The sequence below is a fragment of the Marmota marmota genome, unplaced genomic scaffold, assembly GCF_001458135.2.
Source record: "Marmota marmota marmota unplaced genomic scaffold, marMar, whole genome shotgun sequence".
NCBI classification, from domain to species: Eukaryota; Metazoa; Chordata; class Mammalia; order Rodentia; family Sciuridae; genus Marmota; species Marmota marmota.
This window is the reverse complement of record NW_025999961.1, coordinates 738973-765506: the sequence shown is the minus strand read 5'-3', so window position 1 is coordinate 765506 and position 26534 is coordinate 738973. Positions and strand designations below refer to the sequence as shown.

Below are 26534 nucleotides of genomic sequence, written 5' to 3'. Positions count from 1 at the left end.
GTGAGATGGAGAGAGAGAGGAGTGTGAGGAGGGAGGAGGGGGAGGGAGGGGAGGAGGGAGAAGGGGAAGGGAGAAAGAGAGAAAGAGGGAGAAAGGTAAGGGTTCCCTGACTACAAAAATTGCTTTCCCTTGCTCTCATTTTCTTGGAGAACTTCTGAACATTTCTCTCCTGACAACTCTCCATAAATGAGCTGTTCCGTGGTCATGCGATGCCAAGAGAAGGCAAGTGTCAATCACGGACAGACAGCAAAATAATAAACTATTTTTTTGGTGCCTATTTTGTCTGTGCTATAAACTGAATACAGAAAATCTTATTTAAAAATCTTATTTAAAACATGGAAGTCTGAAGAATTCAGTGTTGTAGAAGTTAGAAGCAGCATACATCTAACAAGGGACAGACAGGAATTCAGACTGTCTGTCATGCCTCTCTCCAGGATGACATGCGTGTGTTTGAAGACCCACATCTCTTTCTCCTGGAATCACCTGTTCACCTGAGCCAACTGTAACATTTAATTTAAAAAATGACATAATCTATTTGAAAACAAACATCCCTTACTTTTTGACTAATGAGCACCGGAGCATCACTCAGGGAAGAGGCCCAATTTTCAAAGTCGGTCACATCGATGGTTTTGGCTCCTTTGAGAAGCTTTTGTTTCAGTTCAAATGCAGATTTCCTTGTTCCTCCTCTTATGAAAGAAATAACATCATCTATAAGGTTGTCGCTGGTGATGTTTACTGAGGAGAGAAGGAGAGCTTGAGGAGGAGCATTTGGAATCCTGTGAACGAGTACATGCCTGGACTCCTTCCAAGCATTTCTATGCATTAGCTAATTAGTATATAGACTTTAATCATCTTTGAATGATGATTGACTTCAGTCATCTTTCTTTTAAAAAAAAATAAAAATGGTACTGATGATCTAGATCCATTAATTCACAGCTCATCACATTACATATATACACATGAGAACTTTACGTGATTTTGGGTGCATTATGTATTTTTGTTTCAAACACACCTTCGTAACTGCATTTTGTATCGTCTTGCTTTAAACAATGTTAATATTAAAATGAAACTGAAGAGTCTAAAACAGAGTAATGCAGAAAGCAAACTTTCTTTCAACCCCAGAATCCTACCTGTCTCTCCCTCAATCTCTCTATAGATGGGAGCACTTTTAACAAAGCTGTGTGAGTCTTATAGAGTTGCAAAGTTTAGAACTAAAAAGAAATTGTAAGATGTTCTTGTTTATCCTCCCTCATTTTTATGGATGAAAAAATCTGACACTTGGAGAGGTAGAATGACCTGCCCAAGATTACACAGTTAGTTCCAGGGCCAAATATAGAAATGACCGCATGTGCTTTGAAAATATCAGGCTTGCCCCCTTAAATCTTCTTACTACCAGTTGTTCCTCTAAAGATAAATCTCAAGAATTTATACTCTAAAAATGTCCTCAGTCACTTCTGAATCGAGTGAGAGTTGAGAATTCCATCACCTCTCATATCTGTAAATCTGCTAACAATAAATAACAGAGAGTAATATTTACACTAAAGGTATTTGCAACTTCAAAAAGTTGTGCACTATTTTGATGTTGAATGGATTAGGAATTTCAAGTCCAGTAGAAAGTGCATTTGGGGAGATGGTTCTGGCCTTCTTTACTGATGTTAAAACCTTTTATTAAATTGTTGGGGGAGTGCTTAAAGAAATTTTCTACCACTGGTTCTCTAGCATTGCCCCTACAAATACAGAAATATACATTATGTTCAGTGTGAATGACACCCTCTAGACCTGTGCACTGCACAAAGGGACAGTGACAAATGCATGTCCATGGGTCATTATGTTTATAGTGGTTCAGAAACCACTGCAAAGGTAAAATGGTACTTGAGTACTTTTAGTTTTCTAAATAAAGAAGGTAAACAATAAAAAAGGCTCATTGTGAAAGAGCAGTGTTCTTTCTCTGGCTTTCTTAAACCTAGTAAGTTTGGCCATACTTACCAGTTTTACCATGATGGTTCTTTAAACAATCAGTTTTATTAATTTGTGCCGAGACTTCGAGTCCTTCGGAAGTTCCAGGGGTATGTAGAGAGAAATCCAGATTATACCCAAGGCATCTCTTTATGTCTTCTAGTTCAACATCTGTTTTATGTATTTATTTGAAAATTATTACATAATGTCTATCAACATCACAAATAAATCCTAATTTTGCTATGCTGTTCTGTAAGAAATGTACTAACTTAGGTTCCTGGACATCATTACCTCACTCAAATGCAGTCATTCCTTCACATCTGATGTGCTTTGTTCTTGTATTAGAATCCTATAGCCTCCCTTTTGACTTTACTCGTCAACTTAGCAGAGAAGGACATACTAAGTTTACCACTTTCTTAAAAGGACATGGGTCAGACAGGCAGTTATATTAAAATTCTTTCTAAGACCATGGAAGGGGGACAATGATGTCTAAAATGTATTGAATTCTTTTTTAAAACTGATTTTATTATTTTTTTTAAATACACGATAACAGTGGAATGCATTACAATCCTTATTACACATGTAGAGCACAATTTTTCATATTTCTTTATATAAAGTATGTTCATGTCAATTTATGTCATTATATATGTACTTTTTTGCATTACAATTTTTAATACACATATATACCATGATTTTTCATATCTCTGTTTGTATATAAGGTACATGCCTGGACTCATTCCAAGCACTTCTATGCATTAACTAATTTAATCCTCACAAATATTTCTGCTGTACCCCCAATTAGCAAAGAACTTAAGAATTATCAGGTAGCATTTCCTGTGGTCAGGGAAGACGGAGAATAAAAATGGAAAACAATGCCAGAAGTATGGAATTCTAGACTTGCATCCTTGCCCTAACAAGGCTTGAGAACACTGATTCTGAAGGGTGAAAACAGCTAGGACTCCAAAGGACTTAGATTCTCTGCCTCAGCAGTGGACTCTGTCATGCCCAGATGCCCTGGATTGAGGTGGGGATGTGGCTCTTCCCCAGACGCTGGCCCTGGAGCATTGAGGAAGATGACTTCCTAATCTAGGGGACTAGGATTGACCTGAAGATCCTATCTACTAAGGCCAGGAGGGAATTAGAAGTCCGTGGAGTGCTCTGAGTAGTCCAGAATTAAAGATTTCAGCTTATGAAGATTTTTCACCAAAAAAGTAGGGGGAGGGGTGAAAGGCTCTGAAGGTTCTTTAGGTTTGGATCATCCCTGCAGAGCTGTTCTCTTCAAATCGCTCAAGAGGAAGTCCTCCCATGCACTTTTCCAGGTGATATCTCTGTTAATATATCTCACCAGGTGGAGCTCCTAGAGACCTCACAGTACTGTGGATTCAATCAATAGTGTAAATCAAACAGCCTCATAGTCCACTACCCCTGGGGAGCCTTCTATCTGCCCAAGACCATCCTCAGACTCATCGACTCTGGCCTTGCCAAGTGTTTTCCATCCATACAGTGTTCACTGGCTGTGGGTGAGTGTCAGGCTGTAGATCACAGTTGCATCCTACTCCTTGCTTGATACTTAACACCTTGACTCGTTGGCCCTGTAGGGTTCTGAGTGGCACTTGCCTCCTAAGAGACACCCAATAATGGTGAAGCTGGAGAGAGATACGCTGGCATCTATCACCTCCTTAAGAAATATTCATACCTAGTCATTATCATTCACAAAATAAAATTAAATTCATTAACATGATCACTATGCATTTACTTTATTTTTAAATTTTATTTTATTTTTTTATGAGATAGGATCTCACTGCCTCTGCTTCCTGAGTATCTGGGACTAGAGGCTCATATTGCTACATGTAGTTCATCAACTTTATTCTTAAAAGGCTTAGATGAACATAGAGGCCAGGGTGGGAACTATGCACAGAGCTCTCCTGTACCTGTGACACACACTGATGATCAATTATGGCCCCTTTTCCACGGTTTCATGTGTGGCCAGAAATCTACTCAACATGGACCTCATGCAAATACCACAATATGGTTAAATTATCATTATATGAGGTAATTCAAATTTCCATTCTTGCTTTAAGATATTTGAGTTATATGATAACATTGTTTCTTTCTTTCCCTCTGGATAAAATTTAGAACAATATTTTCCTTCCAACACTGAAGAATACTTTGGAAGATAATCATCGTGTATAAACTGAACCAGCCTACTAAAGAGGAAATAAATCATGCTTCTACCTTCTTTCACCTTTTGAAAAACATTTCACTAAAAGTAGCATTCCATATAATAGGTATTAAATTGAGTTACAATTTGGTATCTCTGTGAGTAGTGTTGCTGCCTAGTGCAAGAGAAATCAAATTATTCGAGGTAGAAGTCAATTTGCTGTTTTATAGGACTTTAGGTGCCAAAAGACAGAAGAGAATTCTCTCAAAGGAGAAGATATTTTAAAGACTTTATCTATTGAAAGAGGTTAGCAGAAGAATAATATTTACTCAATATGGCATCTGTAGTCAGAATTATATATCTAGGCATACCTTTCTCCTTCATGGAAGCTTTATTCAAAACATATATGACCTCATAGAGTCCTCCTAGAGACCCGGAGCTGCTGTAGTGGGTTCCATAGGTTTCCAAAAATCCAAAATATTCTCCCTTCTCATAAGTAGTTGGCAGAGCTTTTATGTCATCTAGGAAAGTCGTTGTCAGCATGACATTCCGATTTCTCATCAGAAATCGACCCAGATCAATCACTCCTTTCACTCGCAGAAACATTTTTTCCTTTGTTATATAGGTCAGTCGAGGAAGAGAAATATGAGCTTTATCACAATTACTTCAAGTAAATCACAAAATCTAGAACTTTCACCAGAACTCAGTTTTTAACAGTGTCCATGAGAATAGCTGAACTTAAAATGCCATCAATACCAACTGCCGATGAGAATGTACAGCAACTGGAACTCTCCTACCTTGTTGGTCCAAGTGTAAAATGATAGCACCACTTTGACAATCTGTTTAGCATTTTTCATAAAGTTAAATTCACATCGACCCTACAACTAGCAAGTCTATTTTTTCAAACATACCTATGATCAGTAAATACATTTTTTACAAAAAGACATGTATATGAATTTCATAGCAACATTAGTCCAGAATAGCTTAAAATTGGAAACAGCTCAAATGCCAATGGACCAAGGAGTTGATGATCAAATTGTAGCATGTTCACACAATGGAATACTAGTCAGCAATAACAAGGAACCAACTATTGACACATATACTATGTAAGTCTGAAAATATCATTTTGAGTGAAAGAAGTCATACCCAATGGAATTTAGACTGTATGACAACATTTCTATAAAGTTCTAGAACAGGAAAAACTAAGCTATAGTCAGAGAAGTCTGGTCAGTAGTTGCCACTTGATCAGTAGGAAATTGGCTATGAAGGGCATCGTGGAATTTTTTTGTGGTGATGGAAATATTCTGTATCTTGTTTGGAGATATATGTTCTTTATCTTCTTCATGACTTTGAATAAGTATACAATAATCAAAACTTCTGTAACTACACATTTAAATCTTTATATTTATTGCATGTAAATTATACCTAAGTTGATTTTAAAATGTTTAAAATGGAAGGAAATGTATACACTATATATAAAACACAATCTTTGTATTTTGCAGACAAGAAGACATTGACTGAATAACATCAAGTTATTTGCTGCAAATCACACAAATAGTCTGTGACAGCATCTTTACTAAAAATGTAGGTCTATGGTCTCTCTGTTCCATCTACTATGTTCTCCCAATCATTAATGACAGATAGGGAAGACAATGTTTTAAACCACAAATCTTAAGCTGGCCTAAACAATTTGAAAGTTGAGTGTTCCCAGGACCAGGAATTATGGCTTCAATTTCCAAGACAAAACTAAGACACTAAACTGTGTGAATCAATGTCTTAGCCTGGCCCAGGCAAAACTAAACTATAATTGACATTCATTATTTTACAGATGGATCTTTTGAGGTTTTGCTGTCATTGTGGGTGTTGAAAACATTTTATTTCTTTTAAAATATGTATCTTGATGTATATGGACATTGCAACAAACTCTGTGTTCCAAAGGGCATTGCCCACGTAACTTAACTTTTGGAGTCAGAGGGTGGGTGGGTCAGCCTCTAACAAAAAAAAATTACAGGAACTTACTCCATATGTTTGAAGTCATAGAATCTCTTCATCTTCTGACTTGCATAATAATTCTTAATGGAGTGCACAAAGATGCACAAAGTGAACTTGGATTCTTTTATGCAGTTGCTAAAACTAGGAAGTCTATTTTAGGATTTGGAGTCAGACATATGATGTTCTTGGGTTCAATATATTTCAAAGACAGGTTTCAGTCATTTCATTCCAAATATGCTGTTTCTCCTTCTGGCTTAAAAAACAACAAAAATTCTCTTGACTTCATTTGCCTGAGTGACTGTAACCCATTTCTTGGTCCTTGTTCAATGCAAAATTCCTTGAAAAAGTTTTCTATACTATTTCCAATTCCCCTCTTCCCAGTTTCTCTTAAGTCTAATTCAATCATGCTGTGCTCTAAGGCAAAACTTCTCTTGTCAAGGTCACAAATGATCTCAATGATCAATTTAAAACTTTTCAGTGACCTGTCTCATGTCACATGGAGAAAAAAAACATCCTTTAAAATGGACTTTGGGACCCATCATGATCTGATTCAAGGGGACCTCTCCAATCTTTCCTCTTCCCAGTGCAATCTGACCAAGTTATCACATTGGATTTTTTCTACCTTAGCCACTTATCTCCAACAATTTCTTCTTCCAAATACATATCCCGCATCTAACTGCTTGGCTATTTCCTCTCCTTCAAATCTTTGCTCAGATTTCATCTCCTCTGTGAGACTTGCCTTGAGCTTTCTTTTTAATACTATCACTTGTTAGGTGCTCCTGATTTCCCCTATGTGACTCTAATTTTCCTTTTTTTTCATAGCACTTATCACTTTCAAAATACTATATAGCTTCTGATATGGTGCGGATGTGAGGTGTCCCTCAAAACACACATGTGTGACAATACAAGAAAGTTTAGAGTGAGATGATTGATCTGATGGGATTAACTGAGTGGTAACTGCAGGTGGGTAGGATGTGGCAGGAGATGGGTCATTGGGAGCATGGCTTTGGGGTACATATGTGGTGCTGAGCTTAGTCTCTCTCTGCTTCCTGACGTGATGTCTTGAGCTGCTTTCTTGCACACCCCACTTCCACCTCGCCTTCAGCCCCCAGGAATGGAGTCAGCTGCCTATAGACTGATTCCTATGAAACCACGAGCCCCCAAATAAACTTTTCCTCCTTAACATTGCTCCTGTCAGGTATTTTCATCATAGAATTGTAAGATCTGACTAAAACAGCTTTCTTTGTTTGCTGTCATATTTATCAATTTTGGCCGTCTCCCTCTGCTAAACTTTCAGCTGCACGAGGACAAGAATCTCTGTCACTGTGATTTATAGAAGTATTCTCAGTACCTGGGACAGGGCCTGGCCATATAAATCTACAATTAAGTATTTACTGATAATTTAAAAGATTTCCAACTATACACTTTGGATGGGTATTCATGTGAAAATAGAGGCTATGTACAGGCCCATGCACAACAAGTACACAATTAGGCATAATGTAGACCCCAATAGTGAATTATCATCATTACTGTGATTACTTTAATGTGGGGAAAGGATATCTAAAGAGATGACTGTGATATCATGAAAGGAAGAATGAGCATTTTATCAGCATCATACTGATTACAAAAAAGAACATTTTACATTTCATCATAAAGGTATTGAAACTGACTTTGAAATCTGGCTTAAGTATAAAAACAAACACATTCTCAAAGTCTCATATTAAAGGTGTGATTACAATGTCAGTAGACCAATTTCACGTGCAACATGAAAATTTCCGGGCATCATTACTTTAGAGACACACTTTGTAGTAAGTACTCAGTCATTGTTTTAAGGCACTGAAATGTAACCAGAATTCCTAAGCACAATCTTTCCTTGCGACAGATGTATAAATCGAAAGGTCTGTTACCACAGTTGTCAGTCAAAACGTCTGCTCTGAGTTCTCGTACACACCTCTGCTCATGTCCAGACATCTGCTCCACTAACTACTGTCCAAGATCCAATCAGTTTTCTCCAGTTGGTATCATTCTTCCGGAGATCTGACTACCTATTTGAACACTTGATGTAATTTGTTTTGTTGTTGTTTTGTTTTTCCTCTCTTATCATCTTTATCTGCTCTAAAAACTTACAATTAGAAGAGGGGGCTTGGTTAGTTAGAAATATACCGCATTATATTCTCTATATTACATGTAGGGTCTTACCTTCTTTGAAGAGTATGACAACAATTTCTGATAAGCTTCAGTTTTCAAATATGAAAGTTGAAAACTATTCCTGGTATTTTTGCGATTTGAGGAGTTTGTTTCCTGAGAGGTTTCCTCAACTGCAGCATTTTTAATTGCTTCAGTGAGTGTAAATTTCATCGAGATATCTGTATTGAAACTTGATGTCTTCTGTTGGAGAATGCTTTTGAATACTTGAATCTCTTCTTCAAAATTTTCGGTTCTCAAATTTTTATCAACTTTGGTCTGTGAGAGCATAACCATGTGTTATTAGAAACAAGATGCAAAACAAAAGCGAGAGAAAAAAATTCAAGCAATTATTAGAAATGTAGTAGAGGAAAGGAGCTGAGAGGGAAGGTGCTGGAGCTAGGTTTCTGGAGTGCAAACACAGGCTTTGTGTCTTTGAGGACATTTCACAGTAATCCCCTCTGTGCTTAGTCAGATTTCTAGTCTGGAAACAGGGATACTCATTCCTAGCCCAAAGGTTGTCATGAGGATTCAGTGAGATAATCCACATGAAGATATAGAATATAACAAGTTGTCAAAAGCTAGTATCTTATTTTTTTAACTTAACCATTGAGCCATATCCCCAGCTTTTAAAGAAAAAATTATTTTGAGACAGGGTCCCACTAAATTTCTTAGGGTCTTGCTAAATGGCTGAGGCCGGCTTTGAACTTGCTATCCTCCTGCCTCAGCTTCCCATGCCACTAGAATTACAGGTGATTGCCACTGTGTCCAGCATCAAAAGCTAACATATTAATAATTAAAAAGCAAGTAGCAGGGCTGGGGTTGTGGCTCACCAGTACAGAGCTCGCCTAGCACGAGCAAGGAAATGGGTTCCATCCTCAGCCCCACATAACAATACATAAGTAAGTAAGTAAGTAAGTAAATAAATAAATAAATAAATAAGGGTATTGTGTCCAACTACAACTAAAAATAATATTAAATAAAAAAGCAAGTAGCAGAAGAGATACTTTTATACTCCCATTTGTGGGTAAAAATAAATGAAAGAATTAAGATAACACTCAAAGCTTATGGGCCAAGCACAGCTTAAAGTATTTTACACATTAATGAATTTAAGAAAGGCTAGGACATGAGCCCTGAGCTTCCTTGCTGAGAGCCACAGTGGAGTCGGAATGGCCCCTGGCATTTTGCCAATAGTATTGGTTGACAGGTGAGGCATTACCATCCGCCTGGCTGCTACTTTGGAGTTCTCACGCTACTTTGGAGTTCTCGTGGGGATTCCCGGGGATTCCTGGAGAGTTCCCATTGGTTGGGGAAGTACAGGAGGGGATATTTCCGGTTGCTGGTTGCTGGAGGAGCCGCGTGGCGGTTGGCAGATTTCCCAGGAGCATGTGTGAAGTGTGCTGGTAGAGTTCAGAAATAAAGTTTGTTCCTGTTTCAGTGGCTTGTGATTTGTGCCCAGCCAGACTGCGGCACTTCCTGGCTTTGAAAATTGTTCTTCTGAACTTTATTCACTAATCCCTGTCAGAAAAAAAAATGTGTTTTTTTTTTTTTTTGCATTTAAAATAACAAGAGCTGGATGTGGTGGCACACATCTATAATCCCTGCGGCTCTGGAGGCTGAGGCAGGAGGATCCCAAGTTTAAAGTCAGCCTCAGCAACATAGTGAGACTTTAAGCAACTTAGAGAGACCCTGTCTCAAAATGTATTTTTTAAAAAGGTTGGGGATGTGGCTCTGTGGTTAAGCACCTTTGGGTTCCATCTCTGGTACCAAAAATAAAACAAAAACAACATCAAAAAACAAGAAAAAAAGTAGGTAAAAACCACAGTACCTGCCTGTACAGGAGAAAACCTGAAGTGGGCATCTAGGGAGGCAGCAGGCTTACTTGTCCTAGCATCATCTTTTTATCATTTGGATGTTTTGATTTTTTAAAAAAACCTCATGTATTTTGCATAAAAAAAAACCTAAACTAGGGGCTAAGGTTGTGGTTCAGCGGTAGTGCACTTGGCTGGCATGTGTGGGGCACTGGGTTTGATTCTCAGCACCGCATATAAATACATAAATAAAATAAAGGTCTATCAACAACAACAAAAAGAATACACACACACACACATATAAAAGAAAAACCTAAATTTAAAAAACCTACTTATAAATAAAAGTTTGAATTAAGATATTCTTTGCCAACTTGTCTACAATCAGGTATGGAGGTACTATGGATTGGATATTGTTCAAATGTGCTTCCCAAATTTTCATATGTTGAAATTCAGTCCCCATTGTGAGAATTAAGTGGCAGAAGCATAATCAGAGTATGGTGTTTAGAGAAAGGGCCTTTGGTGATGAATAAGATCATTACAATGGAGTGCCTAGGATGTGGGCCTTGACCTTGTGCCTCCAGAACTGTGAGGCAAGACATATCTCTCTCTCTTTTTTTTAATAACTCACCCATTGTTATGGTTTAGATGTGATTTGTCCCCAAAAGCTCCTGTGTGGAACAATGAAAGAAAGTTTGGAGGTGAAATGATCAGATTATGAGGATCTTAACCTAAGTAGTGCATTAATCCCTTGGTGGGGATCTACTGGATGGTAACTGTAAGCAGGTAGGCAGTGGCTAGGGGACTTGGGTCCCTGGGGGCATGCTTTTGGCATATGTATTTTGTCCTTGATAAGCGGAGCTGTCTCTGCTTCCTGGTGCCATGTTCCCCAGCTGCTTCCCTCCACCACACTCCTATGTCATGATGTTGTGCTCCACCTTGGGCCCTGAAGAATGGAGCCAGCTGTCTATGGACTGAGACCTCTGAAACCATAAGCCTCTAAGTAAACTTTTCCTCCTCTAATTTTCCTTGTTAGTTCTTTTGGTCACAGAAACAAAAAAGCTGACAAAAACTCCCATCTTGTGCTATTATGTTATTGGTAACAAAAACATTCTATCACACAGTTGTTCATATCAGTGGTTCAGCTTCCTTTTCAGAGAACTTCTGAGATAACTAGAGCTCTCGTTCAGGAAGAAGAACAGGACACCTGTGTTTCAGGCAGGGTCATGGATTGTTTCTGGTAGCATGTCTTATAGGGCTATTGTGCATGGGGAACATAAAGTTATTACTATCTAATAGAAAGACTAATTCACATATAACTACCTTTAAAGCAAGGCTTTCTGGTTAAATGCCCAATATAACAATGAAAAACATCCCACTATTACCATTTTCTAATTAGAACATTCCAGGGTCTTCCCAGTGACTTCAAGATAAAATTCACACTATACTCATTCCAAGTTAATGTCTCCCTGACTATGTTTAGTCATCAAGCCAAATGTGTCTTCTCACAACCCATGCTTCTTTTCACCACAGGGCATTTTTACTCTTTTATTTTCTGGAATGTTCTTTTATTCTCTTCCCCCACTCTTCCCAGAACACACATATTGCACAAACTCAAACACATAAGGAAAACTTAACTTTTTCCTACCTCTGTATGAAGTCCTAGCTCAAACATCACATTTTTAGGGAAACTTCTCTTAATATCACAGGTTTATAATTTTTTTTTTTTTGCTATAAGCACTCATGGGCCCTCTAAAACACTCTTTGAAAACCACTTTTCTTATAGCTGCTTATTGAATAGACTTTCAGATGGTAATCTTGCGTGACACACAGGAAGTATTTGATAAAGATGTATCAAATTTAGTATGTAGAGCTAATAATAGCTAATAATGCCAACTAATATTTGTTGAGTGCTTACTTTGGGCCAGTGACTTAAGAATGATGGCAGAATAAGACCTTTCAGAGCTCATCCCCTGGAAGAAACATCAGCTTGAAAACTATCCCCTAACACAAATACATTCAAAAGAGCTGAGAGATTGCACCTGGTATAGCAAAAAAATAGGAAAAGATGCATGGATGGGATAGGAAGGACAGTTTCACATTCTTCTCTTACCTGCCCCTCAACCTCAGAGAGTGCACTTTAGAGAGAGAAGCCCTCCATGTTGAGAGTGAGGCTGAACTTTGTCTTGAACCCCAGGAAGGTCCAGAACCAGGCAAAGCCCCATAGTTCCAGACTGTGGACTGAGATTCCAGCCAACTCCAGTCCTAGGGCAAAAACCAGAACTCCAGACACTAAACAGACTCCTCACAGTGCTAAACCCCAGGCCATCCTCAGTTCCACACCAACCATTGTGATCCCAGGAGCCCTGCCTCTAGGATTGCCCCAACCTTCACCATTGTGTGCCACTAGAAAGTTATCACTTTTACAGAGAAACTAAGAGGCTGGCCACAGAGGTAAAGACAGGGAAACTGTAAAATGTAGAACTGAGAACTCAAAACAAAATAAAAAAATGCATGAATAACCTTTCTCCCATCAGCCATGGCCAAGGTTACCATGTTTGGTAAGGTTATCATTAAGAAAGTAAAAAACACGAGTGCGACTTTTAGATACATTATCATCTCTCCCTCGCAAAATTTCATTCTTTTTTTTAAAGAGAGAGAGAGAGAGAGAGAGAGAGAGAGAGAGAGAGAGAATTTTTTAATATTTATTTTTTAGTTTTCGGCGGACACAACATCTTTGTATGTGGTGCTGAGGATCGAACCCGGGCCATAGCATGCCAGGTGAGTGCGCTACTGCTTGAGCCACATCCCCAGCCCAAAATTTCATTCTTAAAGGAAGTAAACATATCACTCTTTGGAAAGATCAACAACCCCAAAGTTTCCCTTAGATTTGAGGGAAACTGATTTTATTCTGGGTTTACAGGTATGGGAAATGTGAGAATGTGCTCACTTATAAACAAAGTGCCAATCAAAAGGTCCAGACATTGAAGTCTTCAGTGTCCCTAGGAGAAGAGGATAACATCAGGCTGCACTGGGTAGTAATTAATTTATAATATTGTTTTTGAAAAATGAATATTGACCACATTTTTTTAAAAGTGTATATATATATGTATGTATTTTACAAACTGGTGTGACTGACATCAATAACAAGAGCTTTATGAAAACAAAGTGGATATTACAGGTCTTCTTATGAGATCATTTAAAGTGACAGATTCTTTTAGCCTGTTAACTTTAGAATAAGTTAACTATTATTATTTATTATATCTTACTGGAATCGAAGACATCTCTAAAGGTGATAAATATGATTACTTTGAATGAGGAAAGGGGGCAGTTTATGGAAGGTTCTAGAAAATTAGGTGACTTTAAAGTAGGTAATACATTTGAAATGCCATTACATAAGGCAAAAAACATTTTAAGTAATATTTTCACAAGACATAGAGAAGTTTGAAGTTAATGAAAATAGCCACTCATATTAGTTAAGCATTCTTCACATAGAGCAATATTAAAGGAAAACACATGTAAAAATCAGTTTCTATGGGCATGGGAACTAGCAAAAAAAGAGAAAAATTTAAGTAGCATGGAAGGAGTGTGATCACTACTTAAATCAGCACTAATTTAATTTTGAGTCCTTTCAGAATCTTAGCTCATTCTTGTTGGGGAGTCTGAGTATTTGCCAAATCTTTATCACTAAGTGAATGTCACTGAAGATTGATTATAGACTACCGTGTGTTTCTAGTGAGATGCAAGCTACATCTCCTTTTCTTTAAGCAGATCTTAGGTATCTATTGGATTTCTCACCCTGTCTAGTACTAAATTTATTAAAGTAAATTTCAGCTGAACCATGTTTTCTCCTGAGGAGAGACTCACTTCATAGGCCAAAGAAGCCACATTCCAGGGTCTTCGGTAGTATGTCAAAGTGTTTCCATCCCGAACCCTGTCGCAGAGTCCATTGTAGAACTCGTTGTCGAAAGGTGTGGTTAAGGGATCCATCCCTAAAATGTTGATTCTGAGAATAAATAGAGTAGTGTCAGTCAGGTGTGCGAACACCACATCTAATGCAAGGTAGCCCCCCATGGGTGTTTGTGAGACAGCTTTGGGTTGTCTCACTGTCACCCAAGATGTGTGCAGTAGAATCCAAAATAGCAGAAAGAGCCTGTTCACCTCAGCTCTGTGTTTCTGGCAGAAAGAAAGCATACCATAGGAGGGCCTTTTAAACTCTTTGGCAACTAGGGCACTATTTAGAGCACAAAGAAGGAAATGCAATAAGCAGGGCACATGGGACCATCTGGCTCCTGGAATCTGAGCTCCACTGCTGTAACTCTTACCTAACCTCCCTCAGTGAACCAGGAACTGACGCTGTAATACCAACTATTTAAATTATTTGAGAACAGAGCATCTCAGGGGGACAGTAAAACATATGCATGTAATTTTTTTGTCTATGAATCAACATTGGGGCTCTTTCTCTCTCTCTCCTCATTCTCTTTAAATTTAAGCCTTTTCCTCCAGCTGTCTCATTGCTTGTGAAGAGCCTCATTTCCCTCAGGCATATATTATTCCCATTATCCTTTCCAAGACGAACATAGAAATCTCAGCGTCCAGCAAAGCCTTCTTAAAAGTTCTACTTTTCTTCCCAGCAGAATATTTTTATTTGGAAAGCTTTAATTGATAAATAGGAATCTTGTTTAGCTTTTTTAAAAAAGTTGTTTGATTTGGAGGCTTAAAAACAATATATGTACAAGAAATGGTTCTTTCTGAAGTTCTGCTTTGTTAGTTGCAGGGGCACAGTGTTGCTGTCTAGGCTTTGTTTGGAATAAATGGCCTCGAGTCAGGTAGGCCCAATGAGGTTTGGTCCTCATACCATAACTCACCTTAGCATAAAAGCATAAACTTGTCCACTGCTCTGGACCACATTCCCAGCTCCCTTGAGCTGGATTATAAATCTGAACATTGGTTTCAAGAGCAATTTGTTGAAGTGTGAATAACTGACTATAAACCCATTGCTAATGCAAGAACAGTTGAAAGAACATCTTATTGCCAGTGGATTAGTTAAAAACATTTTCACATTAATAGCACATTATTAGCCAATTTGAATCGACAAGGAAACAAGCATTGTGGCTCAACTTTAGTGGAAAGCAAGCTAAGGAATTGATAGGTGAATATCTTTTTCAAGACTGAGGTATAGATTAAGTTAACCATCTTTTACTACCTGTTGCACCAAAATTACTTTTCCTGGCAAAAATTATGTCCTTAAAGTTCTAATATAGTGCCCCAAACTAGTACTATTATCTTGAATAACAGAAAAAAATTATAAACCTGGTTTGCTTTGACACTTTATCCCTTATGACAGGTCAACATTTAGTCCTAAGTTTTGATCCATCCCTCCATCTATATCCTTGTCAAGGCATTATGATGGGCCAAGAGCAGGTCCCTCTTCCCTGGCTTTGTGCTTAGCCATGTGACATGCTTTGGCCAATAGCATGTAGTTGAAAGTAATAGAGGACCATTTGGAAGCCTGGCATAAAGATGCTTCCTTTGTTTCTTTTTACTTTGTTGTATTTGTGCCATTAACTGGAAAAGGAGTTCTGATGGACAGTTGCTGCAGTTTCAGCCTAGCTACTCAGCAGCTTCAGTCTGTCAAAACCTCAGGGAGACGCAAAGCCACCCTAGCCACTGTGGCTTGAGGCAGAGCTGCCCATCAAGCCACATCTTGTGAGCAATTAATTCTTATTTTTGTTTTACTGAGGTTTTGATACAATTTCTCCAACTCAAAGATATAAAACTATGGAAAGAAATACTATGTATTTTCTTCCCAGGACGTCAACTAAATCTTTGTTTGATAGAGAACTCTACCCTCCCATGTACCTGCTTTAAAAAACAAACAAATAAACAAACATAAAAAACCCCAAACACTGCATCTCTTCACTTTCAGCAAATAATGAAATTAACCTGTGTGCTGTATTGTGTTTGTAATACACAGGGTGATATTAAGACAACTAATGCATAGTCTCCACTGTCATGAAGTTGGGAATTTGAAGTTGGGAATTTGGACATAGAATCACATATTTGAAAAAAAAAATAATATCAGGAAGGATATACTTGGTCCAAAGGAGTGGCAAAGGTAAGTGCTGCATAAATCCAGTTTTCCAAGAGGAAGAGATCATCATGGGAAAGTCATAAAAAGATTTTACATAAAGAGGATTTGGTTTGGGCTCTGAAAGGTGGGTGAACTGGAATGGGGCTAAGAGGACAGGAGGAATAGTATGAGCAGTGGGAATGCATGGGGTGCTTGGGATTGTGTTCTTTAGATTTTCTGTTTGCATACTGTAGAAAAGAATATTTTCTGATATTCATATGATAAGCTATGTTTTCCTGCACCTTCTTAGCATGACATCTGAGATTTTTCATCTTTAGCTTAAAATAGTTGCAAAGGATAAAATTTCCAGCATTTGGCAAGTATTTACAATGTTTTCTACTTCAAAAGAATTTCATAGTATTTTGTTGTATTCTGTTTCTTTAAAAAAGTAGGTTATTTTTAGAGCAGTTAAAATTTTTCAGAAAAAATGAACAGAGAGTACAGAGATTTCTTATATCCTCTGTGTCCCTCTTTTATTCTTGATTTTTAAATTTTTTATTTTTTTTCATTCCCCACAGAATGTAATATAGTTTATGCTTAAAACATTTTTATTGGTCACCCTGTCATACTTTCTCTACCAAAAGATATATTAGTTGGAATTTTAAAGTATTAAACATCCTTTGACCCTAGAGTCTAAATATTTACAAATTTCTTCATCCTTAATAGTATATATAAGTATACTAAAATTTTCTAAATTACTCAACACAGTGAAATTTTATTGGAAAGTTATCTCAGTGAAATAAACATGGCTTCTTTTCAAACCAATAAATTAGTTTCTGCACCCATAAGTGAAGATTACTTAAGTTCCTGGAAGAGACAGAGTTCAGCAACAATTTTATTCTTCCTTTCCATTTTTACAGGTGTAATAGCTGATACACCTCTAAAAGAATAGAAGGAATTTTGTTAGAGAAAACTCACTCAATTCTTTGATTTTCTGAGTTATATACAAAAAAATTATATACAGAATGGTCTTTTACCAAAATAATTTTTATAGTCCATGAGCTGACAATCATTTAGGACATCTTTCAACACTGATGCTAAAATGAACAAACAAACAAAAAAATGGAAACCATTCAATTCCCAAGGTATTAAATTCCAACTGAGTACCTATATCTGGAGTCATATCTTAGGTTTTCCACCTTGTAGTAAAATTGTATATATTCTGCTTTTGGAAAGTAGGAGATAAATGTAAAAAGAGTCAAGAAGGAGAATGAGCTTAACAATTTGAATATAGCTCAGTCGTCTGACTTATTAATCTCATGAAGAAATGTTCATGTGGAAGTTGAGGATTTACTATAGCAGATTGGTTTAATAATTAATACTTGAACTATTACCCTAAAATGTACCTGTCTCCCCCTTGGAAAGTTTGGTGCACTCACGATAGGTACACGCTAGTCTGAGGGTTATTTTACAGAACAGCAAGCTGACCAGTCAGCTGGATCCATTTGGAAAGTTACAATAAACCTGAGACACAATCTGAAGCACAACTAAGGAGATGTTTCACAAACTTTTGACTGGATTCCACTACTACAGAGACGGCAAGTCTACTCTAGAATGAGCCAATTTTTTTTTTTCTGCCAAGAAACATGAAAACGTCTCATGAAAAGGAAGTCATCACCTGGGAAATAATAAAAATAAAAAACCCATGTGTTCTTTGGCAGCATTTAGCAATGCCTGTTTTCACACCTGCGTGGAGAACCACAGGCAGTTCCAAGTTGCCAGGTGAATTAATGAGAAAGCTCCCTTTACAGAAGTGGTGCAGTGCTTAGATCACAAAAAAAGTAATCCCTTGCATATTGTACATCATTGGCAGCTGGTTTGGATTTATATCTTTTGATGAATGCAAGATGGGTTGGAGGATTTCCCTAAGCACCTCTATCCTTCCTGATACAACTGAACTCTCCTAGCATGGTTATTCAAATGAGAGTCCTGCAAATGAAAAAGTAGAAATTAACTAATTAGCTCAAATGCTGTGACTTCCTGGCATAAACAAATCTGACTGTATGTGCCCGTTGATAGGTTTTGTTGAGGATTTCTAGACTAAAATATGTAGAAGCAGTTTATAAGCATGTTGCTATGATCAGGGTGTTTACTCCCATGGCTTCTATTTCTCATACAGTCTAGACCTCTGTATGAGAAAAACAAAGATTTATAGTAAATAAATATGGAATATTAATCATATTGAAGAGTATCATTATTTAAATTTTCTGTAGCTGTAGATGGACAGAATACCTTCATTTTATTTGTTTAGTTTTTTAATGTACTGTTAAGAATCAAACCCAGTGCTTCACACATGCTAGGCAAGCACTCTGCCACTGAGATATAGCCCCAGCCCTTGAAGATTATTATGAGTATAACACAGCATGCTGCTTTGACCTCTTCTTAAATATTAATTAGTAGTTTATACTAATCTCCTATATTCTTAATACAAATATTTGGATAATAGATAACTACTTAAAGAGTTTAATTTTTAAAGGTTAGTTTTGCTTTGCAGAAAACTTATTGACTTGTAGACTTTGTAATGATATGGAAGAAATGTGGGGGGATCATGGAGAGAAGGAAAGGGTGGGTGGCTTGATGGAAAACAATAGTTTTATATGAGTCAGAGAAAGTTTGGTTTTAGTTTACTAAAACCTAGCTAAATGGCCTCAATTATTTCATTTAGTTCTTATTTATAAAATGAATATAATATCTCCTCTAACAATCTCACAAGATTATCATGAAAACCCACAGAGATACAATATACAAAGATTTGAAAAGGTCAAAGTATTAAGCAAATGAAAATTGTACTGAAAAATAGGTCTTATGAAGACTAAATTTGTTATAGGTTTTTACTCGTGGTAATGGGGAATTTAATAAAAAATGCTGATGGAGTATCCAGCTACCTCATTTTTCACATCTGCTGCTGTCCTTTTCCAGAGCTGGGGCCCCACCCCCTAAGCCTTGAAGTCTCAGCCCTGTGACAGTCCCCAACACCAGCCAAGACCCTGGTAAAGCACAAGGTATTTAAGGATTCCCTGCTCTCCGGGATTCATCATTATGAAACTCCCTGGCAAAAGCTATGTAACACATTTTTTTATTCCCTGAACAAAGGAAACCAATAGATTATAAATGATTGTTTTTTAGCTAAGTGGACCAAAAATTCTGTATTTTTTCCTATAAGACAAAAATAAATTTGCATTGAGTGAAAATAAATAGCACATGTAATTCCCTGTTTCAAACTCTTTAGATTAGAAAGAAAACTGTTTCTTGGATCCCAAATAAAGCAAAATAAAATAGTAGTGTGTTTTCAGCATGGACTCACAATGTCTCCCCAAGGGGAGCAGTAGAAAGAGTTGAGGCTCATTTAAATGCACAGTGATTGGGCTGTGAGGTTTTGGACAACATTCATACAACTGACTGCCATTTGCTAAGAGGCTCTGAGAAAATCCATGTGATTCAAGGTCCCCACCTGTAGACTAAGGGCCAGTGGCACTGTGGGTAATATTTGAGGCTGCTTGGACAAGTTTTATGACGTGAATAGAGGGTGTGTGACATATCTTCTCTAGTGCCTAACTCTTGGTATTCTGGAGTTTTGTTCTTAATTTTGTTAAAAAAGAAGTTTCTTCTTTTTCACTTTAGCCAAACCTGATATAGAGACTTTATCTTAGGAACTACCAAGCACTTTGGTGTAGGATTTCTGATTGACATTTGGGGTTGAGCTGTCCTGTACACGGTAGGATGTTCCGCAATACTCTGGTCACTACCCACCAGTAGTCACCTACCAGTAAGCAGCACTCACCCCAATCTCCTCCAAGTTCTGACAACTAAAACAGTCTCTAGATACTGTTGGATGTCTCCTGGGGTGTGTGTGTGGGAAAATCACCCCTCATTGATAACCCCTGTCTTAAACCCTCTGTCAGCCTCACTCTTACCATTTCCTCCATTTTCTTTTCTCTAGCATCCTCATTGAAGTTCTGGAGGTCTGATCCTGAATGTCTTACAAGGAACCCTGTTTCAGTCTTAACTGTTATCAACTGCCAGTGTTTCAGGAAATGCTTATGTACAGATTTTTATTTTTTAATTAATTCACTTACTTATCTACTTACCAAGGATTTATAATGGAATTTAATTTCATTAATTCATTTACTATGAACCAGGCACTGAATTCATGAGGATAAAGAGACACACTGCATTACAGATGGTGAAACACAGCCAGGAAACCTCTGTCTATGCACTGCTGGGTGGGAGAATTACTGTGTCTTGTTAGGGACAGATTCACCCAGCTTAGGACAACTAAGGGAGACTATGTCAGGGACATTCTGGAATGCCCTCTGACTCTGGAACAGAATAGAGCCTCAGATCTATGTCATTATTCCAATTCTTGGAGCACAGAATAGTTCCTATTGTGTATATTCCTGAGCTCTAAACTCCAAGACTTCCCTTAGAGCTTACAGTCACCTGTTCAGTCTCAATATTCTGTAGGGAAAATGAGTGGCACTCTCAGAATGCTAGAATCTCTTGAGAACTTATTATCAGGTATTGTTCCAAGAGTAGTTCTAATGAAAGACAGCCTTGTTGAGAATTCAAATGCTTTCACGGAGTTACCAGACCTACTACTGGCCACTCAGTTCTAAATGTTAACGTGTCAAGTCAAGTTGATTTTCCGACATTTCATCTCCCTCTGGATTGAGAAGTAATATTCTGATAGTTGAATCCACTCTACAGAGCCCTCCTGAAGCAGGCAGTTTAGCCAAAGTACCTTCTACTTTCAACATATTTCCAGGCTAAATATATTTTTTAAAGGTACAGAGCCAAAAGTTGCAGTAACTGTGTCCTTCATACAAATCATTCTTGCACTGTATCCCAGCGAGAGTGTTGGAGATTGCCTTCACTCCTAGTCATCTGGAAAAAGCATAAATACTGACCCATAGCCAGCTGTTCGTGCCAGCTCAGACTCTTCCACCACTCGGTCACGGCAGGGTGGACGGGGATCACTGTCACAATCATCCTCATCTGAAAAGTCTCCGCAGTCATTGTCACCATTGCACAAAAGTCGCCTCTTTATGCATCTGCCTGCAGTCAAAATCAGGAAAGACACTCTTGCAAATGTGTTGAATTTCTTTGCACAGGATATATCAATGTTGTTAGGGACACTATCACATTTGGGATAAAAAGCACGTTTAAATGTATGATATATGATGTGTCAAGATCAATGTAATGTTTTGAGCAACCAATAAATTTCTAAAAAAAAAAAAAAAAAAAGCATGTTTACTTCTCTTCGCTAGTGAGCATGCATAGAAACCCACAGTGAGGAACCTGGAGCGCAAGGATTACCTGTATTGCACTCAAAGTCGTTTCCGCAGTTGTCCCTGACCTTCTCACAAGGCTGGGTGGGCACACACTGCTGTCTATCTCCCAGAGCATCCAGGCAACTTTTCCCATTAAATTGTCCAAAGGCTTCGATGGTCCTTGAGCGAAACTGCGCAAGATCAGCTGGAAAGGTTAGACTTTGTAAAGCCCCAGTGCTGCTGCCTCTGGAGCCCAAATGACTCAATGGTTGTAAGAGAGAAGTAGAGGCAGTTATTAAGTAACTTAAAGTAAAACTTTGCAGTCTAGCTATTGCAGTCTCTCATGCCAAAGATGAGGTCTCACCGTGTTCATTAAGTAGACTGCACAACATACAGTTAACCACTTATCTACACACGAATATCTCTCTTTTGGGGGGTGGTCTGCTGCCTCACAGCCATTTCCCTGGAGATGCAAGCAATATAGTATCCATGAGGGGAAGTTGGGGGAAATGTAGATGAACACTTACCATTTGTCTGAGGCAAGGATCACACTGTGACCATCCACTCCAAGGGCTCATTCTGCAGTCTATGGGCAATGGAGAGCCATTTCCTTGTATTGGCTCTTGGCTAAAACTAAGGTAATAAAACACTCCAAATTAATAATGACCATTAATGTGTGCCTGTTTCTAAGAAGTCTTCACAAACCAATTTAATCTATTTACTCTGGAACCCCCTTCCAAATCACNGTGTGTGTGTATATATATATATATATATATATATATATATATGCCATATCTCCCATTTGACACTTGACCACATGGTATTTTGTATTTTTGATTTATCTTTTTGTTTACTTTTTGGATGGTATCATGGCTTGACTTTCAACCTAACAATAATAATGACAATAGAGGAGGAAAACTGGCTCAGTAACCTGACAGGTGGTTCACACTGATTATTCTTGTATTTCCCACTAGATGATGAATTCACAGAAGTTAGAGATCTTGTGGCCCTTTCTTTGTACACTGCCCCTCCCCCCAAGCATCTAGCAAACCCTAAAGTTGCCTGGTTCTTGCATAAATTTGAGCCAGCCAGCCTGGCTGTTGCTGCAGCAAGCACCTTGTAAATCAGGCTTTCCCTCTCCAGTGTTCTGTCCGAATGTCCCAAGCTGGATGCTCCACCACTTCACACTCCACTTCTGGACTTATTCCTGATCTTGTGGAGTTTTGCCATCATACATTTTGGCATTTATAGCCTCCCCAGATGCAGGGCTCAGCAACACTTTTCTGGCTTTGAACTTCCCTCTCTCCCTTGGTTCACCATCTGGATCTCTTCTAGTCACCACACCACCTTGGATGATTATTCCAATAAATGACAGAAAGGAGACCAGACCAAATAAAACCAGAAGGCAACAAACAAGAATGCTACAGATTTCCTGCCTCTACCTCCCTTCCAAGTAAGGCCCATGCTTCCACAAAAGCTCTTGAGTTCAGCTCTTCTTTATGACTTTAATCAGTGGACATCACCTCCACTTTAGACTCTTCCTCAAAAACCTTTCATCTTTAATGCAATGTGTTCAAATCAGTGAGATTAAATGAAAACAAACCAACAAATGAACAAGTAGAACATTTCTCCTGAACTCTACATTTTCTTCCAGCTACCTTCATCTCCCTCCTGCCATTCACCATGATGCTTTTTAAAGGAATTGCCATAAACATGTTTCTCTCTCATTCCCTGTCATGTCGCCTCCCCTTCATCCCTTCATACTCCTGTAGCTACTTCTAAATTCTCTGAGTTTTTAAAACAAGTTTCTTGACAAAGAAAAAGTAGTTTCATCCCCAATCTCTTACTCCTTACTTTCCAAATGAGGGAGCCAAGTCCTTATTTCAGTCCTTATTTTATGGATTTGCTCACAGCATTTAATGCAATTGACCACTCTTGCTTTTAAAGCACACACTCTCCCTCTTCCCTTAGGCTGAATGACACTAGACTCCTTTGTACTCATCCTCTTTCTTCTGTGCTGAGTGCTGTATTTTGCTATGCCTTCTCTTCTGACAGTTTTCAAAGCTATTTTTCCTTAAGGTCCTGGCATGGACCTCTCTCTCTTTTTTCTCCATTCTTTCCCCAGAGTTTGGCTTCCATGTGTGTGCTAATGACACCTGTAGGGAAGACCACAGTCCAGACATCTCTCCTGAATTTTACATGAATCCAACTCGTAACTGGACATCTGCACTGGCCCATTGGACTCAAGGTATTCCCAAATGTATTTAATGTTTTTCCTCTTCTTTCAAAGCTTTTCCTTCATTTATGCAGTTATCCTAGTCAGAGACCTGGGTGTTCCTTGTCTCATACTCCATCCTCATCTCTGACATCTAATCAAACACTCAAACTTGTTGTTGACAGTCATATAAATGACTCAAACTCATTCTTTCTTCTTCATTCCTTCTAGACTTTTTTTTATTTCTTTCTTATTTACACTAACATTACATCTCTCCTAGATGGCTACAATAATTTCTGGCTTAGTTTACATAAGACATCCAGAGGGATCTTTTTGAAGTACAAATTTGATCCTGCCATTTCCCTACTGAAAACCCCTCAGTAGCTTTTCATTGCTTTTATGATGAAGCCTACAAATTTTAATATGGTGTAAATAATGACTGCCAATGACTGCCAATCCTAATCAATGGATTCTGTGAATATGTTACTTTAGATGGCAAAAGAGATTTTGAAGAGGTAATTAAGGGGAGACTATTTTGCTTTGGGTCGTGTGGGCCGACTCTAATCATATGAACTCTTTTTTTTTGTTTTGTTTTTTGGGGGGGTACTAGGGATTGAACCCAGGGGCACCAAACCACTCAACCACATACCAAGCCCCCTTTTTGATGCTTTATTTTAAGACAGGGTCTCACGAAGTCGCTTAGAGCTTCACTAAGTTGCTGAGGATGGCTTTGAACTTGAGATCCTCTTGCCTCACCCTCCAGAACCTCTGGAGTTACAGGTGTGTGGCACCACACCTGGCCTAATCACACAAACTCCTAAAGAAGAGTAGGTAAGAGAGTTATGAAGACAGAAGAGGTAAGAGGAATTGAAGATATGAAAAGGGATTCCATGGAATGGAAGAAGTGGGCAGCAAGTCAAGTCAAGAAGTGCAGCTCGCTCTAGAATCTGGGAATAGCAAGGAACTTGATTCTTCCCAGAGTCTTCCTTAATGGATCCAGTTCTGCTGGAACATGGATTTTAGCCCAGTGAGACCCCTTTCAGATTTGAGACCTTCAAAACTGTAAAATACATTTGTGTTTTAAGCCACCAGGTTTGTGTTCATTTATTGCAATTACAATGAGAACTAGTACACACGACCTGGAGAGCTCTATGCAGCCCAACCTCTTCCTAATTCCAACCTTACTTTTCCCCCTTAGTTTCCAGGCAACACTGAACTCAAATTTTAAAGATAAACCACTTTTCCTCATGTTTTCCAGTCTTTGTGGTATTCCCCATTCACCATACTGATGTCATCTTAGACACATTTTTTTTTTTCCCTGAGGACCTTTCCTAAACTTCTAGCATAGTCTAGCTTTCTAAGTACATACTTTTATGGCATCTTGTTTCTCCCTATATCTTAAACACCTTTGCAATGATATATTTCATGTAATTAATTTGTTCACTTGTTAAGTTATTAAATACTTATTAATTGGCCATTATTGGGTAGATATGGTAAATATAATGTTATTCAAAACAACAAACAAACAAACAAAAAGCAGGTTCTCTGAACTAAGTGAAATTTACATCCTAGGTAGAAATATTAGTACTTTGGGACTTTTATGTCTTCTTCAGTTTCATATGAAGTACCTGGAGCATAGATAGTTCTTTGGCAGTGGGTTTCCTTTTTTAAACAAGTAAATAAATGAAAGAAAAAGAAAGAAGCTCTCTTGGCAAGTGGTCTTAAACAGAACTAGGTTTGTGTTTCTCTAGGGTGTGATCTCCTGGTGAACCACCCACATGGTTTGTGTGAAAAACTTGCTTATCTTTATGCTTTATGACTAGAGATACCATTTTTGTAAACTTGACCCATGCATACACCATCCAGAATATCAGGAGACCCAATCAGCTTTTATCTTCTAAAGTACAGGTTCCAAATATATTATGCAGGCTACCAAACCTCTAGAAGAACCAGCTTTCCTGGAAGTCTGAGTATTACTTATTGTCTGAATATACACAGATGAGAAATTGTTTGTTAGAAATTTTCCAGAAAATAAAAATTGTGAGGAGCTGATAGGCCTCATGAAGAAACAATGGCAGATACACCTTTGTGCCCCATAGCAATGTTCTCAATACTGGTTGCATAGCCTAGTCCTCAGACATTAAAAATAAAGAAATTGTAAAACTGGGATAGCAATTCCATACCAATTCAATTAGGATCTCTGTGGAAGGAGTCTGGACAGCAGTGTTTTCAAAAAAGCTACCCAGGTGATTCTCAGGCTCAGACAATGTTGAAAAATACTGCAATATCTGCAGGGCATGGTGGCACATGCCTATAATCCAGCAGCTCAGGAGGCTAAGTCAGGAGGATCAGGAGTTCAAAACCAACTTTAGCAATTTAGTGAGGCCCTAAGCGGCTTAGTGGAAGCCAAAAAACAACTGGAGATGTGGGACCATGGTTAAGCACCCCCGAGTTCAATCCACAATACAAAACCCCCTTTTTTTTTCCTGCTGTATCTTTGAATCCATGGTACTCAAAGGGGTGGGACTTAAGTAGATCAGGGTGTGCTCATGTCAACATTACCCAAACCTGAAGCCACCATTGACTGACATGTCACTGTGCCAGGCTATCTCTGGTTTTGGGAATTACACCAGGCTTTGATGTTAACATCACTGTGGATCTTTTCAACAGCATCCTATTTTAATAGGATTATTGGTTCCTTTCTTTTTCGTGTCCATCACTTACTTAGTCATGTTAGCATTTTGTCTCAGTACCTGAGACCCAAGGGCAATTACCTCCTTAGTTCCAGAAAACACACCTGGAAACCAATGTCCTG

The 26534-nt window shown here is 38.2% G+C and overlaps 1 protein-coding gene across 2 annotated transcripts in view; it reads right to left on the bottom strand.

Annotated features, from left to right (window-relative positions):
- Positions 1-26534, bottom strand: part of C9 (complement C9) — a 50914-nt gene that overhangs the window by 13402 nt on the left and 10978 nt on the right. For both annotated transcript variants that reach the window (XM_015496342.2, XM_015496341.2), the window contains exons 2-9: positions 22032-22137; positions 21551-21695; positions 21142-21289; positions 13969-14107; positions 8309-8572; positions 4489-4729; positions 1987-2127; positions 557-735 (exon numbers count right to left, since the gene is read on the bottom strand). In XM_015496342.2, the coding sequence (XP_015351828.1) occupies positions 557-735; positions 1987-2127; positions 4489-4729; positions 8309-8572; positions 13969-14107; positions 21142-21289; positions 21551-21695; positions 22032-22137 (1363 nt within the window). The remainder of the gene's footprint in view (positions 1-556; positions 736-1986; positions 2128-4488; positions 4730-8308; positions 8573-13968; positions 14108-21141; positions 21290-21550; positions 21696-22031; positions 22138-26534) is intronic.